General features: G+C 45.0%; 1 protein-coding gene across 2 annotated transcripts in view; it reads left to right on the forward strand.

Moving 5' to 3' along the window:
• The window catches only part of DNAH10 (dynein axonemal heavy chain 10), a 712,041-nt gene that overhangs the window by 393,590 nt on the left and 299,916 nt on the right, over positions 1-18,535 (forward strand). For both annotated transcript variants that reach the window (XM_063964569.1, XM_063964570.1), the window contains 2 exons: positions 408-564; positions 10,729-11,205. In XM_063964569.1, the coding sequence (XP_063820639.1) occupies positions 408-564; positions 10,729-11,205 (634 nt within the window). The remainder of the gene's footprint in view (positions 1-407; positions 565-10,728; positions 11,206-18,535) is intronic.

Genomic DNA, 18,535 nt, shown 5'->3' on the forward strand with positions numbered 1-18,535 from the left:
CTCCTCTGTTATCATGCTGTTAACTGGGTTTAGATCACAAGTTATATGGTGTGATTGGTGTGGCTGGTATGAGTCTTACCCGGGATTCAAAATCCTTCCTTATTGTGTACGCTCGTCCGGGCACAGTATCCTAACTGAGGCTTGGAGGGGGGTCATGGGGGGAGGAGCCAGTGCACACCAGATAGTTCTAAAGCTTTACTTTTGTGCCCAGTCTCCTGCGGAGCCGCTATTCCCCATGGTCCTTACGGAGTCCCCAGCATCCACTACGGACTACGAGAAATAGAATTATCGGTAAGTAAATTCTTATTTTTTTGGTTCAGTCTACACAGTTATATTATGAAGCTACTGTATCTCAGTCATATGCACTAACTAACTTTTTTTTTTGTTGATAATTGCAATTCAAACAGGAATTTTCAAGCTTTTAATGCAGCTATTCTTGGAGATGTTCCTCTTTTTCAAGTGGAAACTATTCTGTCTGCTCCAGAAATAATACTTCATCCTAATTTCAATGAAATTTTCAAACTGATTGTTCAGTGCTACAAAGGGTGTCTTGAGACGACAAAGGTAATGCTATCAATCTGCAATAGGAGTAATAGGGGTCTATTCAATTGACAGTGCAGTATTCAATTTGAGGAAAATCCGACAGGTTTTGGCCGTTTACGACAATGTCAATCCGCCTTTTTTTAAAGTCAGATTGTCATTGTAGAAAACAGGACTAAAACCTGTCGGATTTGGCCACACATCTGACAAAAAACGTGGATCCGCGGCTAATCCGCTGATCCAATTGTTTTCCAAAAAATGTCGGAATTACCGACATGTTGGAAAAACGGCAGCCCCATTGAATGGGTCGAATCATGATTCAACCTAAAAAAGTTGGAAACTGCCGTCTTTACGACTAGACGGCAGTTCCAACTACAATTGAATAGACCCCATAGTTGTTGTAGTTTTGTAAGGAAAAGCAAATTATTACTAACCATTCCTGCCATCAAAACTGGTACAAGATGCCTTCACTAGCCAATACATTACTTCATCAGCATGGATGACCTGCTTTCATAATGTGGATTATATTTACATTACATTTATATATATTAAAGCTCTGATAATATAAAATGGGTAAATCCAGTAAATCCACCACACACTCCATTTTAGAGGGGTTGATTTTGAGTTGTCAGGAACGAAAAAAAAACTTTACGTACGGTACAGGTACTTTATATTTGTATATGGAGCAAACCATGTTGCAAAGCAAAGGGTGCACATACATGTATTATTTTTATTTTGCGTGCAGGGTACATACTGGCTGCTTCTGCATGTAGTCCACAAATGTTTGACAGATTTATTTTTACATTGCAATTTACATTTGCGTTTGGATGCGCCCCTCTCACATATAAATCAGTCTGCACATCTTACGTCTTAACCTAATCCAACTGGTTCTGTTTCTTTAGGCTTGGAATTCAATAATGTAACACTATTTTTTTATTATGCTGTTATTTCACTACTCGCTAAAGGTCATGTGTACTAAATGCACAAATGCAGGCTCGCAGTCAAAATATTTTCTTGTGATATCACTCACCTAATTTTGTGCCAATGCGCCAGGTTTTTCAGGGAAGGATATGGGGTTAAAGATTGCAGTGTTTACAATGGAGTACATTTTAGAAGTTTATGATGAGAGTTTCTGGCAAGATCATAGATGTTGCTGATCATGGACTAGGTGCTTCAATGTGATAGTTATGCTTCCACTTGCAAAAATGGGATTTTGTACTTAATATAAATCATTCTCTTGTAGTCCATTTGGGACACTGGCGAACCATGAGTTATAGAGTGCAGTTGTAAGGAGCTGACATGTACACTTTAGATGTACCAGCAAAAAGCGTAAGTTCTTTTGCTTCTATTCACCATTGGCTGCCTGGGATCTTCAGTTTTGCCAAACAAAACCCCAGTTGACTGGCCAGCATTACAGAATAAGTGGGGGAGAAAAAAATGGCATTCACTATGGAGGACAAGAATCCTAACCAGGAAAACAGTGAAAGAAACCTTGAACAAGAGTGTCCAGTGTCCCCAAATGGACTATGCGAAATGGATTTAACATTTGTAAAAAAAAAACGGCCTATTTTATTTTGCCCATTGGTGGGCACTGGCGGACAGTGTGAATACTACAAAGCTTTCTTTGTGAAGGTGAGTACCATAGAACGGGTAGCCACCCAGTACAACAGCTCAGTAGAGGAACCTTGTTGCTCCACAAAGAAAGCTTCCACTGATCTGGTGGAATGCATCCTCACAAGCAGTCCAGCCCCAGTGTAAGCCAAGCAAATTACCAAAGTAATCTACTTGGCAATGGTATGTTTGGAAACTTGTTGTGGACTTTTGTGGACTTTGTAAAGAACCAACATGTCCTCCAACCTGCATGAGTCCTGGGTACTATGAACTTAGAATGTCAGCGCACTTTCACTGTCTAGATGAGAAAGAGCGCCATCTTTGTGTGGTGACTTGTCGAAGACAGGGATCACAATGTCCTGCTTCAAATGGAACATGAAGGCCATTGTCAGCTAAGAACAGCACTGTCATCATGGAGAAAAGGAAACCTACAAGACAGATATCCCACCACTGAAACTCCTCAAGCTGAGATGATAGCTAACAAGAATGTGCTCTTCCCACTATACCGAATCCAGTAATTGTAAAGTACTGTAGGGTGCTGGAAAGCAGCCTGCACCAGGTTGAAATCCCAAGAAGCTACAGCGGGTAATATGGAGGTTGCATATGTATCACTCTCTGTAACAATTTCAATGAGACCGTTTTCTATGAAAGAAAAGAGTGCTGACACCTGACCCTTCAAAGAGCTGAATTTTAAACACTTTTGCAAACCCTCCCTCAGGCAGCAGCTACTATTCTAAAATAATCAGTCTAGGTCCTCCAAACCCTGTGATAACACACTGTCAGAAAATTCTTAAATTCTAAGGATTATGGCTTCACAGACATGCCACTGTAGCCTGACGCTTTAAACTCTGGTAACGAAAGAGGCCCTGATTTAAGAGATCAAGTGTTGGAGGAAAGTTCCACCCTAGACCCACTGCCCTGTTTAAAATGAGTGTCCAAGATCATCAGGAACAGTCTGGTGCTACCAGAATCATCTCTCTTTCTCCCCCCTTGCATGATGGATAAGTATCTGTCTGCACAAAGAAACGGGCAACGTTGAGACGCGTAGACGCAGTGGTCGGTCAAGGAAACTTAGTGCATCAGATGAAAGACACATCCTGCTTACTTCCCTTCGAAATTTGGAAGATGTCCAGCAGTGCCATCAGCTCAGAACTGGCAGAAACCAGTGGAACCCAGGTATACCCTTCTACTGTTTGGAGAAGTCTGGCCAGGAGTGGTCTTCATGGAAGAATTGTGGGCAAAAAGCCATACCTTCGACGTGGAACCAAGGCCAAGCAACTCAACTATGCACAAAAACAAAGGAACTGGGGCACAGCAAAAAAGCAACAGGTGCTCTGGATTGATGAGTCAAAATTTGGTCTGGAGAGCGGTACAATAATGAGTGTCTGCAAGCAATAGTGAAGCATGGTGGAAGTTCCGTGCAAGTTGGGGCTGCATTTCAGCAAATGGAGTTGGGGATTTGGTCAGGATTAATGGTGTTCTCAATGCTGAGAAATACAGACAGGTACTGTTTATCAAGCAATACCATCAGCAACTGTGCAAAACCTTGTTGCACTGCAGGTGGGGCAGATGTAACGTGCAGAGAGATTTACATTTTAGTGTGTTATATTGTTTCTGTGCATGGTAAATACTGGCTGCTTATTTTTTACATTGCAATTAGATTTCAGTTTAAACACACCTCACCCAAATCAAAACCTCTCTGCACATGTTACATCTGTCCCACCTGCAGTGCAGCATGGTTTTGCCCAGTTGCTTGCTTTTTTGGTTTACTAACAAACCTGAAAAAGGCCCAATGTCATTAAAAAGTGATGATCGCAACATCATCGAGTCTATCTGGGATTACAAGAAGAGACAGAAAGATTTCAGCAAACTACAGGTGGAGCCACGCTCCATCGCAAACGAACACCCCTGGCGTGACTAGGCGATCCGTCCGCCTAGTCACGCCAGGACTATTGAATTGGGCGCGTCTCCGTCACAGGCGCGCGCGCCCAACCGGGAATGGAGATGCCTGAGTCCTAGGCACACCTAGATGGGCACGCCTAGGCACAGAGGGAGCCACGACTAGCATGGCTCCATCTGTACATCGGATTTGTGGTTAGTTCTCCAAGATGTTTGGAACAACCTCCCTGATGAGTTCCTTCAAAAACTGTGTGCAAGTGTACCTATAAGAATTGATGCTGTTTTGAAGGCAAAGGGTGGTCACACCAAATATTTATTTGATTTAGATTTCTCTGCTGTTTATTCACTTTGCATTTTGTTAATTGATACAACTATTAACACTTGTGAATGCTGCTGCCAGACACAGCAATGGCTGCTCTCTGCTCCTGCTGCCTTGTGGGAATGATATCAGGAGTAGAGAGCAGCCATTGCTGTGCCTGGCAGCAGCATTCTACTGTTAAGGTATTCTTGGTGGGACAGTTGATATTAAGATTACCATCTACTTATGCACCTTAAGAAAAACGTGAGTGCTGCCCAGTTACTAAACTTATTACTTTTTTGCTGCACTTTTTAATATCGGTAAATAAGCACATTACTGGTAGGGTGCTCTCCCTCTTTTTTAAGCATTTCTGGCACAGTATAGCACTGTAGCACTTTTTTGCACGTTCATTGCACTTTTTTGCACTTTAGCACAGAGACACTTTATTTTGAGCTGTGCACTTTACTGATATACTGTCTTCCGTCCCATATCTACGTAAAATACCACGCTAAATATCCGGAAGGACATAAGAGGAGTGGAATGAGGAGGAAGACTGAGATGTAAAGATATCTTTATAAGCACATATTCACGTGCATCTGGTACGCATATTTGGTATTTATTTGAGGACACTGTCCTGAGTCACTTTTTGAAAACACTGAAGGCGCGGCTGATTTACCTTTGAATAATAATTAGAATTTGTCTTGTTTGTAAATTGGACTGTCTGAAATCTGGCGGCCGCCACTGAACTTTTTTGGAGTGTTTTCTATACACATATATATAATTTCTGCACTTTATATAGTTATATATCTGACTAACTAGAGGCTTTTTAAAGCACCGGAGTCCCTCTGAATATAAGGTTGTAGCGCTACTTGCACCTTTTATACATATATATACTGTATATAAACAGCAAAAGACTGGCACTCTAAATTAGTAGGTAAGCATCACCCAGTGCTTCCACAATAGTATTTCATACAACAGGCAGAGGTGCTGCACTCTAGGCTTCATGAATAAAACACCAACACGATAGTGATGTTCATTCAATAGTTCACTATCGTGTTAGTGTTTTACTTGTAAGCCTGGAGTGCCGCACCTGTGTGTGTAATGTATCTAGCTATCTATCCAGTATATATATATATATATATATATATCTATCACACACACATATATATATATATATAGTTTCTAAAAAAAGTAGGCACACCCATTCAGCATGTGAGCAATGCCATGGTGCCAAAGGATATGTTCGAGAATACAAAAACGAATAAATGGCACTCAGTGGACTTGTATTAAAGAAATAATTCACAGTAGCAGCGTCATTCTTGCAACGTTTCGGGGTACTTTATTTCCCGTCATCAGGCAGCCCATACATGTATGTGCCGCTTGACGACGTGGAATAAAGTACCCCGAAACGTTGCAAGAATGACGCGGCTGCTGCTGTGAATTATTTCTTTAATACAAGTCCACTAAGTGCTGTTCATTCATTATATATATATATATATATATATATATACAGCAGTCAGCGTCCTGATGAAAATGTTTATTTGAACAACATTGAAACGTTGACCGCACATTGACTGTGTTTTATCATTTCCCTGCATGGGAGCCGTGAGTGCCGCTGACTGCTGTATATATTAATGGACACCCTATCCAAGGTCGTTACTTGGAGGGCACCGGTTTATCTATTATGAATCGTTTTTTGGATGGAGTGCTGCTGATTTCTACATAGTATATATATATATATATATATATATATATATATATATTGGCTTTAATCCACAGCACTCAAACTGTAATTCATTTGAATTCAGGGTATGTTAGTTCCAAATTATTGCAACCGGCCACTTCATGGTCTTCCGTTTCCGTCAGTCCCTACACTGACTTTCACTAATATAAGCAATGCTCTGACTCAGGCATCATATGGATTTTAAATACACAGTATGCTTCTATCATGGGTTTAGGTCATTTAAAAAGACAGAACAACATCCAAGCATATCAGTTAATGAACACCAGGGGCAGTGTCGCACTGGGGCATGAAGGGCCCACCGGGAGGATGCTGCTGTAGGGTCCCATGCTTAAGGGTGTGGCCAGGCTCCAGTGGGGGCGTGGCCAGCCACCACAGAGGTTTGGCTAACCATTACAGAGTACATGTTTTGTGCCCCTTGGTAAATATATCATAAACCATATTATTGTGAAGTATAATGTAACATAAGTATAATGCATAATTCATGTGTACTAGGATAGAGCCTGAAACCTGATCTCTAGAGGAGGAGGACGGCCCACAGGCAGTGGGGCCCACCGGTGGTTTCCCCTGTTCCCCTGTGGGCCAGGGCCGTCTTAACGGCAGTGTAGGCCCTTGGGCACAGCAATGCATTGGGCCCCCTACCCATCCTCCAGCGGTAGGGGTGGGGTGTGCTATCAGCGGCAGCTTTGTTGTCCCGCGGGCGGTAGGGGGTGTTCTATCTTCCGCTCAGCATGTAGGACCTGCAGCAGTAATTTCTCCTAATTACTCCTTTTTTGCACAGATGGTGGGAGATGGGGCGGAGGGAGAACACTAAACTGTAGAAGGGGCTTTGTGCTGAATGAAGGCGCCCTGGTACATGACTTCCGGGGTGGTAGGGGGTGTTTAATACGCAGGGGAGGGGTGGATAGTGGAGTGGGCTTAATATTCATCATTTTCTGGTGGGAGGGAAGCTTGCTTGACTGCAGATATCTCAAGTTCCTGAAAATATATTTCTTAGCTTTGAATGGGATAAAAAAACTACAGAGTGCTACCTTTCAGAAGGTTCTAGGGACTTGGGGATCAGAGGTCAGGATCCAGAGCAATCCTCCAATGAATATATAAAACTGTATACCAGGCGTGTGGAGCTGGAGCAGGGACCAGCTGCTTGGAAGGCTGATATCTCTGGTTCTGGGCACAGTAGAGACAAGCTGCTAGTGTCCAGCAAAAGGGGAGAGTCCCAGCTTTTGGATTATAGCCTCAGGAAGCTGGGAAGAGCAATTAACAGGCTTGGATGGGGACCACTGCTTTCACGTTGGATATCTCCGGTTCCTCAAGGACGATTTTAAAAAATCTGGTACCCCTGGAAAGAGGGGACCCTCAGCTATCAGTCTAGGACCATTATACTCCTGGGGCCCTTGGGCAAGAGCCCATTGAGCCCATACGAAAAGACGGCCCTGCTGTGGGCCAGTCTGACCCTGACCAGGGGAATAATATATATTTATTTTCAAAATACATGTTAAGCCAGTCGTCACCCTCAAGGTGATCATAATGACTGCTGTAGCAACAGCAAGGTTCTATGGTTGCTAATGTACCATCATGCTATGCTGATGCAGTTAAATACATTACTTTTACTTGTGGTTTTGTTTTTTATGCTAATTTTTCAGTAACTGAGACAAGCCCACAGAGTAGAAAAAGAAGATGGTTTGTAATCTAAAAGTGCTATTGCACTCCATTTTTTCTCATCTCAAAAACTTTGCCATCACATGTTCCATATGATGTCAGGCTCACCCCTCTTTCCCCTGTACCTTCTTTCCCTTACTAAGTTCCCTGCCTCTTCTACCTCCTTTACTGTTGCCAATCACATTTCTGGGTATCACTATTAGAGAATCCTCTTTTATTTTAATCTTTCCACGGCTGTTGCTATTCATTTCTGTCGCATTGCTTTGTTACTGCCTCAACTGTTACATCATTATTTTGGGGCATATTCAATTACAGGCAAATGTTTTTGTAATCTTACACCACAGGGTTTTTCCCGCAGGCGTGAGATTTTTGGTAATCAATTGGGTACGGGTTTTTTATTTTTTCACGTGGTACTCAATTTCTTTTTTGTTCACCTCCAGACCAAGTACAGTATTTCCTAAAATCAATATTTTAAGAAAAAATTGTCTGATTTGCTTTAGAATCCCCCTAATAACTAATTAAGAAACTCGAAGTTTCCACTTAGCTTAATTAGACCATTATTACCTTTTGCAGCGCTGTCCTCCTCTTATCTCTTCTCCAGTGTCGCTGCAGGCACCAGCTTCCAATGACTGACCACAGGTACTACTGTGCCTCTCACCCTGCACTCTATCCCCGCACACACTGCACTGCACTACTCCTAACCCTACACCCCCACTCCACTCACACTACACTGCACTACCCCTAACCCTGCACCCCCTCCTCGCACACACTACATTACACATGGGCCATAATTAAGATGTGCTTGTTGATGCAATTGCTGTTCATATCTTTTGCCGTTCGCAATTGCGACTATATTCTAATATGGGCAGAAGATAACCTGAGCAAAGGGACCCCCACTGCTGTCTCTTCATTTCCATCTGACAGTGGGGGTCATTCCGACCCGATCGCATGCTGCACTTCTTCATAGCCGTACGATTGGGTCGGAACTGCGCATGTGCCAGCGCTGCAGTGCGCCGGCGCATGGTAGTCATCGTTGCCTAGCGATCGCCTCTGAGACAGAGGCGGTCGCTAGGCGGGAGGGGGCTGAACGGCGGTGTTTAGCTGCCGTTTAGGGGGAGCGGTCCGGCCAACGCAGGCGTGGCCGGACCATTGGGGGTGCGGGCCGCGGCGGCTGCGTGACGTCTCACGCAGCTGCTGCGGCCACCGGGAGCGGCGAGTAACTCCCTGCTAGCCGCAGTAGCTGCGCTGGCCGGGAGTTACTCCTCAAATACAAAGGCATCGCCTCTGTGCGATGCTTTTGTATTTGTGCGGGGGGGGGGGGGGGGGGCACTGACATGCGGTGCAGACTAGCCCTGTGATGGGCGTCCCCCTGCATGTCTGAGTTAATGATCGTAGCTGTGCTAAACTTAGCACAGCTACTATCAACTCGGAATGACCCCCAGTGTACAACTGCTTAAACATTGGTACCATCGTCGCAATCAGGTCATCACAAAGATTCAAAGTGGCTCTGAAGACGCACATGCTGAGAAAATCTCCTGGGATGCATAGGGCTCTTCAGTAGCACGTAAGATCGTAACTGGTAATTTATGCACGCTCAGAAAACACTGTCTGAATGGCCATGAAATGTCTGCGTTTACCCGACCACTCCCCGTTCCCACCCCCAAACTCTGTCTTCCTATTACTCACTTTGCAACTAATCTCTCGTTGTGACCAGCATCACTATTCAATGGCTGTGCATGCACACTATGGGGTGTATTCAATTATTGTCGGAAACTGCCGTCATGTCGGAAAGATGTCAGTTTCCGACAGGTTTAGGTCGGAAGGAGTTCCGACCTATTCAATGCCGGGCCATTTTTTTCAACAAGTCAGGAATTGCCGACTTGTCGGAAAGCACGCGGATCGGCGGAATAGCCGTGGATCCACGTGCTTTTGTCGGAAATGTGGCCAAATCCGACAGGTTTTGGCTCCGTTTCCGACAGTTTCAATCCGACTTGAAAAAAAGTCAGATGGAGAGGATGAGACGGGGAGCGGAGACATGTTTTGAGTGGTATGGGGATGGGGGAGGATTAGGAGGAATAGGCGGCTGGCAGGTGAGGAGGACAGGAGAGGAGATGGAGCGGGGACAGGTGAGGATGAGATGAGAGGAGGAGTTGAGTTGTGACCTACATTGAGTGCCGTGATGTCTGGCGGCGGCGCCCCATCCTCCTGCTACGCTGCTGCATAGCCGCGGTGTTCCCTGCTCTCCCAACCGCGATTACCTGCTAGCGGGATGGAGCAGGAGAACCTGTTCAGTCTGTGTCCTTTCTGACAATGTCAATCCGACTTTTAAAAAAGTCGGATTGGCATTGTCATTGAATACTGGCTTGTCGGATCCTTTCTGTCGGAAAGGATCCGACAGCCATTGAATACACCCCAATGGCTCAGATGTATGTGCAGTTTGAAAACATCGACCGATTTGTGTGCAATAGCTGCTTTGCGACTACATCTGAATTAGGCCTACACTGCACTACCCCAACCCTATAGCTGCTTCCCACATGCACTACTATATAGCGTCCTACCCCTAATCCTGCACCCCCTCCTCCCACACAGCATTGGCAGCCTGCAGGCGACTGCATGCTGATTTTAAATGCTGCAGGTATCGGGATCTCCCATACTTGCCGTAAATTCAAAACCAGGTGCGAGGTCTGTAAAATACTTGCACTTCATTTAATATACCCTTAAGTGATGTGCATTCTACTTTCCTCCCCCTCCTTTATTATTATGTTTTTTTCCAGTTATTACAATTGCAATTGCTGCATTGTCCTGTTGTGTCAGACACTTGGCTGGTTTCTGTAATGCATTACTGGATTTTTACTCATCTTATTTATCAGTTTTATCCAAAATACCTAGTTTATTGTCTTTCACCTATTTTGCTTAGAAATAGATGTTATGTAGGATTGTCATGGATTACAATACTGTGACCAATTTTTTCTCCTTTCAGAGTTTTGTTCGTTGGCTGCATGGAACTTGCATTCTCTGCCCTCCTCAAAAAACCGAGGAAGGTGAACCTGTTATCTACAATTTCTATAGTGATATTTATCAGAACCCTCAAATAACAGAACAAGCTGTAATTATCAACCAGAATATGCACAAGATCCTCACATCTCTCATGAAATACCTGAATAGGTGGAAGAGATACCGGCCTCTATGGAAAATGGATAAAGCCATTGTCTTGGAGAAGTTTGCTGCCAGAAAGCCATCCTGCGTAACATATGACGAGAAGTTGCAGTTTTATAGCAGACTGGCTCAAGAGGTTACACAACAGCCTTTAACTAAAGATGAACAATGTATTAGGCTGCATCTGGGACCTTTAGTCTACACAGTGCAGGAGAATGCAAGAGCGTGGGTAAACTCACTTGGGCACCTTCTGAATGAGTCTGCACGGGAGGAGCTCTACAGTGTCAGGGATGAACTGGAAGTATGTGCGGATATTCTATTTTCAATGACATCCTCATTTATACTGTATATTAAGTAGTACTGTATTACGTATGTGTGTGTGTGTGTATATATATATATATATATATATATATATATATCTAACACACTACAAATATAGCGTCACTTCAAGCTGTCGATCACTCCCATGGACAGTATATAAGACAACGTTTCAATGCCTTTACTTAACTTGGCATCTTCATCAGGTCCTGATGAAAATGGTAAGTTAAGTAAAGACATTGAAACGTTGTCCTACATGCTGTCCATGGGAGTGATCAATTTGCTTGGAGTGTCGCTATATTGTGTTCTGTTTGAGTGCTGGGCTTTTGGAAGTATATATATATATATATATATATATATATATATATAGTGCAGTTTCTTATATAGCGCAGCAAATTCCGTGGCGCTTTACAATTGGAATATGCATAGAGATTTATTTTTCACACGTGATATCATTTTCAGGGCATTTGGAACATGAATGGAAACTACTTACTGTTACATATTCAAAATTCTTCTATTTTAACGATCTCTCCAAGATTATGATTTGATAGAGAATCCTACAGAATTCACAGGGTTTGAAGCCAACTGCGAAAATAAGTGTATGTGAAATTTAGACGGGTTTAGACGATATATGCAGCTAAACCCAATCTAATTGTGTGCAACAAGTGGGAGAAGTAATGGATGCCCAGAACAATTTAATTGCTCATTCGGGTGCCTGTTAATTAGCGCAACTCATGAAACAATTGAATTCCCCCTTAAATGTAAGAACATAATTGGTATTATAGCAGTCTCACATTTTTTTCTTGTTTATAATTCTCATTTGATTATTTAATTGAGGTGTTCCCACTTTTATTCTTATGCAAGTAATAAATTGTGCAATCAGTTATGCAAAGGATTTTTTTACTTAAATATGACCCTAAAAATAGATATTCAAACTGTACATTTCTGATCACATTCACACAACTGTTACGGCAAGACTTAAAGTTTTAAGCTCAAAGTTGGATTATTTAGATTGTAATATTCGCAATGACAGTAGTACTGTGAGTTCATATTTAATATGGAGTTCTGGTTATCTGCGGTTTAACCATTCTCCTAGCCCACTAGGGTTTCTGACGTCTTCAGTGGCCCAGCACTGGAAGGTGATATTTATGCCTCAATTGTGCATTCTTCTGAATGGGACACTTTGCACTAGACAACATTTTTGTGGGTTTGAATCATATCAGCCTAGTATGTATGCAGGTGAGTGGGATTATACTGTGAGACTCAATGGTTTGGGAGAATGAACCACCCAAATAATTATTTGTTTTGCCTTATTTAGTGTATTCCACTCAAATATACATGGCCGAGTCACATTATTGTGACACCAGCTAATAGCCAGAGTAACTGCCGTGGACAGCAGCTAGACGGGCTAAACTGTTGTTTAAGACACACATCTGGTAGACCCCAGGTTCATTTTGACAGTGAGCTGCCGCTTTGCTGCGTGTCGGTCGGTCCTCACGCACCTTTGTAGCCGATGTTCACCTCCCACATCAATGGCACGTGGTACTCCACAGTTTCCACATCGGTTATTCGCAATGGTGCCATTTGTCCAGTCACAATACACCTTCACCACAGCAGCACACAAACAATTCACAAACTGCGCTGTTTCAGAAATATTGCCACCCTTAGCCCAAAAGCTGATAATCATCCATATTTGCAACTCTGATAAATCGCCCCTTTTACCCATGACAGTAACGAATGATATGTGTGCTGACGGCCTATCGCACACCTTATATACCCAACAAACAGTGCTTGACACGTGACGTACTTCATGGGCTATGCGCTGCCGACATCAAATGTAGGAGATGGTCATAATAATGTGTAAATGTTCTCTTTTGTATTGAGTTCTAGTTAGGTCAGAGTTCAGGTTAAAATGAGCCAGTATATGACATAACAGATAAACCACCTGTACACCTGTATTGCTAAGGATTGGCCTGAACACTTCAGATAAGAAGAAACATTTGATAAACATTAAATAGTCCTTCAAATGAATGCTGAAAATAAAAATACTGTTTCTGCAGCGGGGTACACTGTGTTCCACAAGGAATACATCGGGGTGTAGAGCGGGATCTTGGATCCAGAGGCACCATCAGGCAAAGCTTTGACTGTCCCAGGATGCATTGGGGCCTCCTCTATAACCCCGTCTCCAGGCACCGAGAGCCCAGTTTCGAGTGGTGCCTGCAGGCAGCAGGTCACTAACAGGCGGGCTGCACTGGGCAGCTGAAGACTTCAAGGGACGCAGCACTGTTATGTCAGGGTGACATCCAGCGCTGCGTCTCTGTCAAATCTCAAGCGGCGTTGCATATTCCAGTTGCTCAGATCCCGGGTACTTGCGGCGGAGACGCTCCAACCTAGGCACACGGTCGCAGACGCTCTCCTGGTTCGCGTGGCTGCTATGAAGGGAGGAGGTAAGAGGGTCCCCCAGGCGGGACCCGCCACTAAATCACGTTCTTGTCGCAGTCTAGGGAGACGGACTGCAATGCTGGCGTGGACGCTGTTACCAAGATACAGACAGCGTTAGTTAAGAAAGAGTGTACCTATTACAGAATATATTGTACGAGTATTCTGATATATACCTCTGGTGTATATATACTAGTACAGTGCAGTTTTATTGTGCTTATAATGATCTCTGCATTGCCACGTGACTGTGTGTACCTGTACCTGCTGTATGGTTTCACTCTCATGTGTATCCCATCTATGGTAGCTATCACTATAATCTATACCCGAAGGTACTAGTTGCGTCAGTGTCCTTTAATATAGTGTACACAGTACTTATCACTATACGGATATTTTACTGTGTCTCAGTCACGTACACCGGGATTTAGTTCACAAGTGTGTGTATTGTGATGCTGTTTGTGTACTCTGTCCGTAAATTGTGTAATCTGTCTGGCTTCATTGTACTAATAGCCTGGTTGTTGCTTTATTACAATGTCTAACAACAAGGCAGTAAAACTGGATGCTCCTGTAATTTGCAAGGCATGCTCCTGAGGTTTACCTGAGGGGGAAGTATTGTGTGATGATCTGTGTACTAAATGCCAGTCAGCCGCAGCTCCTGCAACTACAATGGAGCCATCCTGGGCTATGTTCACTACCCTCCTGGGGACTCTGGTGGACTGTTTAGCCCCCATATGGGACGTCCAGTGCCACTGCAACCACAAGTTGTCCTTATAGTAAATCTGCCTTGGGCAGAGAGTTTGTCTACCCAGCTGCAACAGTTAAATCAGTCTTTGGTTAGACAGAAATCTGCTCCAGGTCACTCTCATGTCTCTGGGTCCTCTAAGCGGGCTGCTTCCTCCTCACAATCCACTAACCTCTCTGATGTTTCATCTGATGAGGAGGGGGAGGATGCGGTCCTGTCAGACACTGAATCATGTGTTACTGATGAGGATTCTGCTTTCCAGGTTGATGTCCCTGCCCTGGTTGCTGCTATTAAGCAGATCCTACATTTCACTGAGGATGAGGATTCCACTACAGTGCCCAGGAAAACTGATATGTTTAAACAACAGAAGGTGGTTAAAACTGTATTACCCCATTCTGATCATCTCGTGGACATCAGGAAGAAACCGTGGTATACCCCAGGTAAGAAATTCCAGCTCCCTAAATGGCCTTTGGCTTGCTATCCTCACCCTGCAGAGTTATGTAGTAAGTGGGAGAACCCACCGCCGGTAGATTTTCATGTCAGCCGTCTCTTGATGTCGTCTACTCTGCCTGTCACCACTGTCACCTCCCTGAAGGAACTGACAGATAAGTGTGTGGAGGGATGCCTGAAATCTATATATTCCCTTGCATGGGCCATTCATAGGCCCACTATAGCTGCCTCTTGGGCCACAAAAGGTATTGAGGCGTGGGTTCAGGCGTTAGAGGATATTTCTGACCAGGCCAGACAATACCTGTCTCACATATGCACTGCCGCCTATTACATTCAGGAGGCATCCTCTGAGGCAGGGGTAATGGTAGCCGAAGCGTCATCCACGTCTATCCTGGCTCGCCGGATACTGTGGTTAAGGTCGTGGAAAGTGGATTTGGACTCCAAGAAGACGTTGGAGGTACTTCCCTTTACTGGGGACATTTCATTTGGAGAGGACCTAAATAAAATAGTGTCTGAATTAGCAGCTGCTAAGACTGCTTTTCTTCCTACTACTAATCCTTCTACACAGAAGGTTAAGACTACCACTTTTCATTCCTTTCGACCTCAAGGGAAAGCTATGGGCCAGTCTTACCCTAGACAGTCTCGTGCTCCCAAGACCACCAAGCCCAAGACGAAACAGTCCTGGGCAGCCCGTCAGCCTGCTTCAAAAAAAGACAAGCCTGCTGCATGATGGGGCGGGCCTCCCCTGGGGAACCCCAGGGTGGGAGGCTGACTTCTACAGTTCGCCCAGGTCTGGTTAAATACCACTTCAGATGCTTGGGTACTGGAAGTTCTCTCACGGGTACGCTGTCTCCTTCAAGAGACGTCCCCCTCACCAGTTCTGCACTACGGTATTCCCTTCGGATCCGTTGAAGGCGCAGGCTCTACAAACGGTTCCCTCCTAAGCACAGTAGTGGTTGTGCCGGTACCTCAGTCCCAGCGTGGCAGAGGCTATTACTTGACCCTGTTTCTTGTACAGAAACCCAATGGGTCCTTTTGGACTATACTGAACCTCAAATCACTGAAACAATTTGTGAGGGTAGCCAAGTTTCATATGGAAACATTGCGCTCTATTGTTCTGGCGATGGAACCCGAAGATTACATGGTATCCCTGGATATACAGGATGCTTATCTGCATATTCCTATTGCCATATCGCATCAGCAGTTCCTGCGGTTTGCTATTGGCGACAGTCACTACCAATTCCAGGCTCTGCCGCTCGGACTGGCCACGGCACCTCGGATCTTCACCAAGGTTATGGCCATGATGGCGGCGCACCTACGTCGCCAGGGAGTCAGAATCCTGCTGTACTTGGACGACCTGTTGATTCTAGCGATCTCCCACGATGTCCTCCTCAGTCATCTACAACTGACGGTGAGTTGCTTACAAGCCCACAGATGGCTGATCAATTGAAAGAAGTCCTCGCTGGTCCCAGCTCAGAGCATGGTGCACCTAGGGGCGCTTCTGGACACACACATTTAAAGACTGTTCCTGTCTCCAGACAAGGTCCTGAAAATCCAGGACAGTATAAGACACTTCATCCGTCAGTGTCGATTCACTCGTCGATGCAAGTACTTGGCCTGATGGTGTCGACATTCGACATGGTGGAGTATGCTCAATTTAATTCCCGTCCTCTGCAATGATTAATTCTTGCCAAATGGGACGGCCTACCTTATCGGATCAGATCCCAAAGGATCCTATTGACTCCGGAGGTTCGTTTGTCACTGACCTGGTGGCTCCAGGACCAGCAATTGAGCAGGGGCCGTCCCTTCTGGGTCCCCGACTGGGTCTTCCTGATGACGGATGCCAGTCTGGGAGCGTTGTTGGAACAACACTCTTTCCATCGTGGGTGGTCCAAGGAAGAGTTACTCCTCCCAGTAAACATCCTAGAGCTGAGGGCGGTGTTCAATGCATTATCACTCGCCCTGCCTCTAATACGGAACAGACCGGTTCAGGTGCGGTCAGACAGTGCCACGACAGTGACATACATAAACCATCAAGGCGGCACTTGAAGCCGCATGGCTATGAAGGAACTGTCAAAAATCCTTTGTTGGTCAGAACGCCATCTGCTGAGTATATCGGCAGTGTTCATTCCGGGTGTTCTGAACTGTGAAGTGGACTACCTCAGTCGTCAGGACATACACGCCGGAGAGTAGAGTCTTCATCCAGACGTCTTTCAACTCCTAGTGGACAGGTGGGGTCTACTGGACGTAGACCTAATGGCGTCTTGACACAATCACAAGGTTCCGGTCTCAGATCAAGGACAAGGGATCCTTAAGCAGCGTTCTTACTTCACTGAGAAGAATTATGATGTCCATGGATTCAGATCTTGCAGAATACTGGCTTTTCTGCAAAGAGGCCTGGACTTAGGTCTTTGTCTGGCCTCCTTCAAGGTTCATACTGTATATCTGCCTTGTCGGTTTGGTTTCAGAGAAAAATTGCCTCTATACCTGATGTTCATCCGTTCATTCAGGGCGTTTTTCGGATTCAGCCTCCCTATGTCCCTCCTGTGGCTCCATGGGATTTGTCGTGCTGAATGCTCTGTAAGAGTTTCCATTTGAACCTCTTGAATCGGTGGACCTTAAATGGCTCACAGCCAAGGTCCTGTTTTTGCTGGCTTTTGCCTCTGCAAGACGGGTGTCGGACTTATGCGCCTTGTCCTGTCGTCCACCCTTTCTCATATTCCACTGGGACCGGGCAGTTGTACGAACTCTCCCAGGTTTTTTGCCTATGGTGGTGTCATCTATTCACCTTAACCAAGAGATTGTGGTTCCGGCCTTTGTCTCTTCGGATTTGTCTCCCAAAGAACGTTCTTTGGATGTGGTTAGGGCTCTACGTATCTATGTGGCGAGGACTGCCTCTATCAGGAGGTCAGTTTCCCTTTTTGTTTTGTTTGGATTTCACAAACGTGGCTGGCCTGCGAATAAGCAAACGTTGGCCAGATAGATTAGAATGGTGATTGCACAAGCCTATGCGCAGACTGAACTCCCAGCTCCTGCTGCAGTTAAAGCCCATTGTACTCGGTCTGTTGGACTTACTTGGGCGGCCCGCAGTGGCATGTCCCCAGAACAATTGTGCAAGGTGGCTACATTGTCCTCAGTGAACACATTCATTAGTTTCTATGCCTTTGATACTTCCGCCTCCCAGGATGCTTCCTTTGGACGCCAGGTTCTATTACCCACTAAGGCGCGTCCCCTCCCTTGAGGAACTGCTTTAGGACATCCCCAATGTGTTCCCTGTGGAACACAGTGTACCCTGCTGCAGAAAAGGAGAGTTATGGTAGACTTACCATGGTTAACTCTCTTTCTACGAGGTACACAGGGTTCCACAGGGTGCCCACCCTGACGCACCTTGCTTCTTTGGGTTGTATGGCATTAGGCGCTAGAACCCTCTCCTGTCATGAGATTGTGGTTCTATGTGACTAACATCTGCCTTCTCTTTTACCTGCTCCTGCATTTGACTGGTTAACGAAACTGAGCTCTCAGTGCCTGGAGACGGGGTTATAGAGGAGGCCCCAATGCATCCTGGGACAGTCAAAGCTTTGCCTGATGGTGCCTCTGGATCCAAGATCCCACTCTACACCCCAATGTATTCCCTGTGGAACCCAGTGTACCTCGCAGAAAGAGAGTTAACCATGGTAAGTCTACC

This window comes from Pseudophryne corroboree, chromosome 1, assembly GCF_028390025.1.
Source record: "Pseudophryne corroboree isolate aPseCor3 chromosome 1, aPseCor3.hap2, whole genome shotgun sequence".
NCBI classification, from domain to species: domain Eukaryota; kingdom Metazoa; phylum Chordata; class Amphibia; order Anura; family Myobatrachidae; genus Pseudophryne; species Pseudophryne corroboree.